At 51.9% G+C, this 8,680-nt stretch overlaps 1 protein-coding gene across 1 annotated transcript; it reads left to right on the forward strand.

The window, feature by feature from the left end:
* The first annotated feature begins 4,427 nt into the window (after positions 1-4,427).
* RNF186 (ring finger protein 186) lies at positions 4,428-6,136 on the forward strand. The gene has a single exon (XM_061394771.1). It carries the CDS (start codon positions 5,070-5,072, stop codon positions 5,748-5,750), a length of 681 nt encoding a protein of 226 aa, XP_061250755.1. The 5' UTR covers positions 4,428-5,069; the 3' UTR covers positions 5,751-6,136.
* The last annotated feature ends 2,544 nt before the right edge of the window (positions 6,137-8,680 follow it).

An 8,680-nucleotide genomic window follows, 5' to 3' on the forward strand; every position in this document is an offset into this window, starting at 1 on the left:
GTTTTCCCTTTTTGCGTTTCTTTTTCTCGGGGATGGAATCAGCCATATATATGTATATATTCCCCTTTTTGGATTTCATTCCCATTTGAGCGACCACAGAGCACTGAGTGGGGCTCCTTGTGCTATCCAATATGGTCTCATCAGTTACCTGTTTTACATATTGTTGTTGTTTAGTTGCTAAGTCGTATCCTACTCTTTGCAACTCCATGGACTATATCCCACTGGGCTGCTCTGTCCATGGGATTTCCCAGGCAAGAACACTGGAGTGAGTTGCCATTTCCTTCTCCAGAGGATCTTCCCAACCCAGGGCTCAAACCCACATGTCCTGCATGAGCAGACAGATTCCTTATTGCTGAGCCACCAGGGAAGCCCATTTTGCACATAGCAGGGTATATATGTCAATGCCAACCCCCCATTTGGCATCCCCCTCTTCAGACTAGGCCCCAGGTCCTGCCCTCTTTCACTTCTCTTTAAGAAACACTGGCTAAGCAGATCATCAGAACGCCTTCTCTCTGCACCCCCATGTTAGATCCGTTACACTGAGGTCAGCTGCATAGCAAGGTGTGTAAATTACTCAGTCTGCCCTGAGCAGGGTTTCATGGAGGGGTCAGCGGAAGTAATCTTCCACAGTTTCCTACAGAGTTACTGTCTCCATTTTATCAAAATGAGAAACTGAGCTTCAGTGAAGTTGAGAAGACTTGTCAGAAGTCGTGCAGCTAGTAAAGTGATGGGAGCCAGATGCCTAACTGTAAAACCGGTATAAATGGTTACTCCAAGGCGCCTTTATGAACTTTCACTTTCTACTTTATATATTTCTATAATACTTGAGTTATTATACTCAATATATGTTTTCTTCACAGTGGTTGCCCAACAACATCAAAGGTTCTTCTTTAGACACTAACCCCAAATTACTTCCCTTGGTCTGAGTTGAACTTCACCCAGCTACCTTCCTGATTATTATTTGGCTTCCCAGTATTCTTGCTTGGAGAACTCCATGGACAGAGGAGCATGGCAGGCCACAGTCCATGGGGTCGCAAAGAGTCGGACAGAAGTGAGCTCCTATCTCTCACTCAGAGCTGGCTAGGGGCTTTCCAGGTGGTGCTAGTGGTAAAGAACCTCTCTGCCTGCCGATGCAAGAGCCGAAGGAGAAGCAGCTTCAATCCCTGGGTCGGGAAGATCCCCTGGAGGAGGGCATGGCAACCACTCCAGTATTTTTGCCTGGAGATCCCATGGACATGGGAGCCTGGTGGCTACAGTCCATGGGGTCACAAAGAGTTGGACATGACTGAAGCGACTTAGCCCATACACAGGGCTGGCTAGCAGAGAGGGGCATCACCGGCCAGGCTGGCTGAACTGTGCTGTCCACCTGATTTTCTATTTCTTATTATAAATGAAAGCAGCTCAGCAGATTTCTTTCTTCTCCTATCTCAACCCTCCCTAGGGTCTAGCAAACAGAAAGGAGCTTTACATAATGCAGGTCAAAGCAGTGAAGAGACACAAAGTCTTTTTGGCACAGTAACCCACAGGCCTTAGTTCTCTCTTGGCCGTGTACACTTTGTTGTCCGTGTCAGAAAGCAATTGAAGGCCTCTTTTCTTCATCTATTGCTATGTTACTCAAATGACTTGCCCTTCCTTACAAGGGACAAAAAAAATCCAACTCAAGCTGACTTAAGAATAAACATCCAGGTGGATTTTATTGGTTATTATAACAAAACAAAACAAAAAACCCGAAGAGTTCTGGCTTCAGGTATGGCTAGGTCTAGGCATTCAATGTCATCAGACCTTTTTCTGATTCTTTTCTCATTTTTCTTTTGTGCCACATGGTGTGGTCCTGGAAACTAAGGGTTCTATCCTCTAGCTTGGAAAGAGAAACTTGTCAGTCATTCCAACAGAAGTCCCAGAGTTGAATCTCATTGCTTTGGCTTAGCTCACACTCTGAAGTCTGAACCACTTCTTTTAGCCAGTAGGGTGAATATGTTGATTGGCCTGCCCTGAATTACATCACCTCCCCATTCCTGCAGAGGGGCAAATCACACAGAATGAGAGTGGAGAGCAGCAGTTACCCCCAAAAAAAGGCCACTGTGGAAGGAGAAATGGATGTTGGGCCTGGGGAGGAGACATGCTAGATCTGAGCCACCCTTCAGCTTGATCTGGGGGACAGTAGGGTAGAAAGATAGAGAAGGCAATGGCACCCCACTCCAGCACTCTTGCCTGGAAAATCCCATGGACGGAGGCGCCTGGTGGGCTGCAGTCCACGGGGTCGTTAAGAGTCAGGCCCGACTGAACGACTTCACTTTCACTTTTCACTTTCATGCATTGGAGAAGGAAATGGCAACCCACTCCAGTGTTCTTGCCTGGAGAATCCCGGGGATGGAGGAGCCTGGTGGGCTGCCATCTATGGGGTCGCACAGAGTCGGACACGATTGAAGCGACTTAGCAGCAGCAGCAGAGTAGAAAGAAATAACTGTCACGTCAAAGGTGAAGGAGAAGAGATGTGATGACAGGGGGTAGAGAGTGGAGAAGTGGATTTCAGAGACAGAGGGCCCGGGGAGCCTGAGGCAGGAGAGCAGGGCCTGCCCCATGGGGTGGGGACCGCGCTGAGTCAGAGGAGCTGGACCCTGTGGACCTCAGCAGGCGGCAGGAACAGCGGGCCAAGTTCATGCTTCTGGATTCAGCACGGCCTCGGTGAGATTCCTTTGAGGAAGTGGATCATGTCACCCCACTCTCTGATATTCAGGGCAAAGCAACAGAATCACATTTTCCCCTTAGCTTTTACCTTGTTTGTTACAGTTGGTTTACAATGTCTTGTTAGTTTCTGTTGTATAGCAAAGTGATACGGTTATACATACGTATAATTTTTTTCTTTTTCATATTCTTTCCCACTATGGGAATTATGGCAGGGGATGGGGGAGAAGTTGAGAGTTTTTCTTGTTTGCTTTTGAACTGTGGTGCTGGAGAAGACTTTTGAGAGTCCCTTGGACAGCAAGGAGATCAAACCAGTCAATCCTAAAAGCCATCAACCCTGAATAGTCTTTAGAAAGACTGATGCTGAAGCTGAAGCTCCAATACTTTGGCCACCTGATGCAAAGAGATGACTCATCGGAAAAGACCCTGATGCTGGGAAAGGTTGAAGGCAAAAGGAGAAGAGGGAGGCAGAGAATGAGATGGTTAGATAGTATCACTGACTCAATGGACATGAGTTTGAGCAAACTCTGGGAGACAGTGAAGGACAAGAGAGCCTGGCATGCTGCAGTCCATGGGGTCACAAAGAGTCAGACGCAACTTAGTGACTGAACAACAACAACAATTTGCTTGTTTTTACCGCACCGAGCGGCATGTGGGATCTTCATTCCCCAACCGGGGATCCAACCAACACCCCTGGCATTGGGAGGATGGAGTCTTAACCACTGGACCACCAGGGAAGTCCCAGGAATCACGATTTCTTAACCGCCCTGCAGTGTGTATCTGTCAGTCCCACATGAGTCCTGTTAACTGGAGTCAGCTGCCTGAAAGCCAGTTGCCTCCACACCAACAGATGAGATTGAGTTCCTGGACCCAAGAAGCTGGGAACCCGACCTGCATGCTGGTAGATCCCCAGGGTCCTGGCCCCACGGAAGGCCCCTTGGCGGGCGGCCAGCAGGCTTGCCCTGACCACACCCTGCCTTTGCTTCCAGGCCTCCGCAACGCCGTCCTTCCAGGGCTGTGCCAAGCTGCAGGGTGATCATAGGTGAGGACTCTGTCACGAGGCTCAGCTCCAAGGAGGCTCAAATAAACAGCAGCTGTTCATGTTACTCCTGGGTCTGCAGTGTGTCTGGCACACAGCAAACACACCTATTGTTAGGTCTGTGACGTGCACAGCTCAGGAATCAGGAACGGTTAATACAACTGCTGTGACAGTAAAGGAACGGATGGCCTTGACAGGTGATAAATACCAATGAGCTGTTGGGGTTTTACTGGGTTTGGCTGGGCTTTCTCCCCCAGACACTCAGAATACTTTTCCCATCACTTCTCTCTTCTTCACAAGGCGGCCTGCTTGCAAATAGGCTCAAAGTGCAAACTTTTTCCCATTGATCCTGACATCCAAAACCTTTCATGGAGATCCACCCATAGCAATGTTTCTCAAATTTGGGGTCCCCGCAATCCACCTGGGTTATAATCATGATGACGTTTATAAATGGGGCAAATTCTGAGATTTCCATCCAGACCTTGCTGAATCTCTGGGTCTGGGGACCTGGAAACCTGTATTTTGAAAGGTTCCTAGGAGGACCTCCCTGGTGGTCTAAGAATCTGCCTTCCACCGCAGTGGACTCAGCTTCAATACCCGGTTGGCAAACTAAGATCCTACATGTTGTGGGACAACTAAACCCAAGCACTGCAACGAGAGAGAAAACCCACACACCGCAGCTCAGACCTGACGCCGTTTCGTCACTGAGCTGTGTGTCTGACTCTTTGCGACCCCACGGACTGTAGCCCACCAGACTCCTCTGTCCATGGGATTCTCCAGGCGAGAGTACTGGAGTGGGTTGCCATTTCCTTCTCCAGGGGATCTTCCTGACCCAGGGATCAAACCCATGTCTCCTACATGGCAGGGGGATTCTTAACTGCTGAGCCACCAGGGAAGTCCAAGACCTGACTTAGCCCTAAATAAATTTTTTTCTAAAAAAAGAGATTCCTGGGATGGGGTGGTGGTGGTGGTGATTCTAATATATCCTGAAGCTCACAAGCGGTAGTCCCGCGGGCAATCATGACGCACGGGCCCCAACAGGAAAATCCTGATTCCCTCACTGGCCCTCCCTGCCCCCATGGCCCTTCTATCAGGCAATTCAAAGTCTCTGGGTGGAGAGTTACTGATTAACCCTAGGTTTCAAGGAAAGAAATAATAATAACTGAAGGGACAACGTGAGCCAAGAAACAAGCTGAGCAGCCCTGGGAGAGTGGTGGCAGACGGCTCAAGACTAGAAGGAGGAGAAGGAGACTCGAGCCAGCCAGCCTGCGGCCAGACAGCCTTCAGGTCCCAGCAACACCCACCGATTTCTGCCTGTCGATGCCCAGGGCTCCGGGTGCCCAGAATGGCCTGCCTCGAGATCCCGCAGCAGCCCCAGCTGGTCTGCCAAAAGGCCACCCCCTCCGACCCCGCGGGCTGCTATGGAGGTCTTGGCGGCCCCACAGAGGGTGACCTGGAGTGCCTGGTGTGCCGGGAGCCCTACAGCGGTGTCCGGCCGCCCAAGTTGCTGGGCTGCCAGCACGCCTTCTGCGCCGTCTGCCTGAAGCTGCTGCTGTGCGTGCAGGACGACGCCTGGTCCATCCCCTGCCCTCTGTGCCGCAAGGTCACGGCCGTCCCCGGGGGCCTCGTCTGCACCCTGCGCGACCAGGAGAAAGTGCTGGAGCGGCTAGCCCGGCCGGGCCTGGAGGTGCCGCTCCGCCCTCAGGGGCTGGCGAACCCTGCCACCCTGACAGCAGGGCAGCCCAGGGAAGCCGGAGAGGAGGAGCAGGACGCGGTGACCACCAACCGCGCGGCGGCCCGGCGCCTGGCCGCACACCTGCTCCTGCTGGTCCTGCTCATCGTCCTCATCCTGCCCTTCATCTACCCCGGCGTCATCCGGTGGGTGCTCAGCTTCCTCGTCACCCTGGCCCTGCTGCTGGCTCTGCTTTTCTGCTCTCACCCCGGCCAGCAGGACGGCTGCATGCCCACCCCCAGGACTCTCTTCTGCAGAGAGCGGAAACCCAGTGAGATCGCCTCCATCTCCTGAGTGAGCTCTGACCGGGCGGAGTCGGGGGTCCCTTCTGCCGCTGCGGCCCACTTACCATCACGGTGAACAGAGGAAGCGGTTATGCAGCGGACCGGCTCCCTTGGGAGAGTAACTGCCCGCTGGACTTGCCAGCCAAAGCCAGAACGGCTGTCTTGGGTCAAGAACTGTGCTTTTGGACAATAGACTCACCCCTGCCGTGGATATAGCATAGCTATTAATAAACTCTTTGGGGCTGGGGAACGAACTACTTGAACGGGACAAAGGAAGGGGGTCTCCTGTTCCTTTTAGTCCAATGCCCCTGACTTTTCTTTCTATACCTGGATGAGAGTATTGCAAATATTATTGGTATTGTAGAACAAATAGAACTGGAACTCCTTTTTTTTTTTTTTTTTTTTGCAATTTCTCTGAGTTTTTTCTTTCTGTCTTTCTTTCCGTTTGATTTTGTGCGTTTGGGTAGTTTGTTTCTGTTTCAGGCTGTGCCGAATCTTCCCTCCTGGGAAGTCAGAGCCCACAGGAGGTCTTCCTGTGCTCTCCCTGATGCTGTCTGTCTGATGCCCATCTCACCTCTCCAAAGGTCCTGGTGGCTCAGGTCTCCCACTGACCTGCTCCCAGGGATGGAGAGGGAGAAATTGTGCAGAGCAGTGATAGTCCTGCTGCGGCTGGGGGATGCCCACATTTGGCTGGCTGAGTTGGGGAGGAGTGGGGAGGACCCTGGTGGGTCTGAGAATTGCTCCCAGCAGCGCCACCAGGATTTCTCAGCTGCATGTCATCAGGCCCTAACACAACAGAGAATCTCAGGGTTACAAGGACTCCCCTCCAATGGTGGGTCCAGCTGCCCATCTGAGGCGCTCAATCCCACACTCTGGAACCAAATCTTTACAGTTGTTGTTTTCTTTCTTATTGCATCCCGATGCCCAGTTGAGATTTTGTCGTAAAGATAAGAGGCCCCATAAATACAACGGTCCTCTCCAATAACCCCGTTTTTCCCACCTCACCCAGGGAGCCACAGTCATCTGAAAGGCTCTCGCATCTTCTCTTGGCCATTTCTGCTCCATAACAGAGAGGAGACTTCTGCGGGAGGGAATGACCTTCCGTGGCTTCCGGAATCAGGCACCAGCCAGGGGGACCCGTCGGGGTGCAGGGGGGTGAAAGATGGGAGATGTCGCATGATATCCTTCCAAAGACCCCACAGTTGAGAGGCAGACTTGAAACCTCAGAAGGGTGCATTGAGTCCAATCCATCATCCCTCCCGGGCCCCCTTTCCTGACAGTTGCTGCATTTGTGTTCTTGAACTGGGCCTTCTGGCTCTCTGAGCTTCATTTCCCGCAAAACGAGCTAGTAGGACTGGACTATTCCTAAGTCTCCTAAAACCCAGAAGCTGAGGGCACTGCTGGGCTCCCGAACAATGAACAAGGGCCACAGCCTCTCTGGAGTCACATACAGAAAAGTCAGGGTATAAGTCTGTATGCAATTAGCTCTTGCAATCTGCAAACAAAATCTTCCTTTTTTCTTATAAGGTGCTTTCAGGGCAACTCTGTGACACCCACGCTTTGTTAATTCCAGGTACTGGGAGGGGGCATGAGTGAGGGTGTGTGGGTGTCCCCATCCTTTTAAGCCAAGGCCAAGTGGGCCTGGAGAACACCTTGTCTCCCCAGGATGAATAAATGACAAGAATTGTTCGGCATTTCCAGAACTGGCCTGGGGCATGTGCAGTTTGGGAGGGTAGTCAGTAGGTTAGGGAAAGAACGTTCTTTCCTCATTCACCTCTACTCCCATTCCACCTTGATCTTGGACCCTCCGCCAAGGTTTCCATCACTAATAACAACACCATTTCTACCAAAGTAATGGTGAGCTCAAGTTTACCGAGCGCTTACCATGTGCCAAGCACCACATTAAGTGCTCTGTGTCCGTCATCTAGTTGAATCTTCACGACAACTTTACAAAGGAGAGACCACCATGCAGAAGAGAAGACTGAGGATCAGAGAAGTCAATTCATCTGCCTAAGGTTGCTCAGCCAGCCACTGCCAGAGCTCCCTAGGAAATGAACCCAGGGTTCCTTCTGCTCCAGTATACTGCCTCCTTTGCACGCAGTTCCAAAGCAGCCAGGAAGCTGGTCACTGCTAGCGGGCTTGCGGGGCGGACAGGAAACTACCCTCTGGAGTCTTCAGGGAGGCCAGGGAATCCTAGCATCTATTGTCTATGCTAAAGAGAAAGAACAGAAATGAAAAATGGGCTGGCCTTCCTTACTCTTGCCACCCAGTGCCAGCCTCCCCTGAAGGAGCCATGCTGGCACAAAGACCCCACCAGTGTGTCCTCTGTCCTGACATTTCTGTGCCTTCGTCCTGAAGCCCACCTGGTCCTTGAGTACCTTTCGGCTCCTGGCAGTGTGAGGAGAGATAGCACAAGAAGCTGATGTCAGCCCAGGCTGCCCTGGAGAGAAACAGAGGAGACAGGCGGTGCTGCGAAAGGATGTGAGTGGAAGGAACCAGAGAGGCGGGCCGGGGCTCAAAGCCAGGCTCAGACCCAGGGTGTGGCCAGCCAGACTCACAGAACTTTTCTGAGCCGTGTTTTACTTCCCTTTCATTTTTCACTTTCATGCACTGGAGAAGGAAATGGCAACCCAATTCAGTATTCTTGCTTGGAGAATCCCAGGGACGGGGGAGCCTGGTAGGCTGCCGTCTATGGGGTCGCATAGAGTCGGACACGACTGAAGTGACTTAGCAGCAGCAGTAGGGAAGGGTGCCACCCACCTGCCAGGGGCTCCTTGGGCATTTAAAGTGCTGCTGGATGGACTTCTGTGGTGGTCCGGTGGTCTGCATTCCCAGTGCCAGGGGCCTGGGTTCACTCCCTGGTCAGGGAGCTAACACCCACATGCCACAGATAAGAGTTCGCATGCCTCACCTGAGATCTGGTGCAGCTAAATAAATAAA

The sequence above is a fragment of the Bos javanicus genome, chromosome 2 (assembly GCF_032452875.1).
Source record: "Bos javanicus breed banteng chromosome 2, ARS-OSU_banteng_1.0, whole genome shotgun sequence".
NCBI lineage: Eukaryota > Metazoa > Chordata > Mammalia > Artiodactyla > Bovidae > Bos > Bos javanicus.

Excerpts from the sequence above, each read along its gene's own strand:
- RNF186 (XM_061394771.1), top strand. The coding sequence starts at position 5,070 with ATGGCCTGCCTCGAGATCCCGCAGCAGCCCCAGCTGGTCTGCCAAAAG.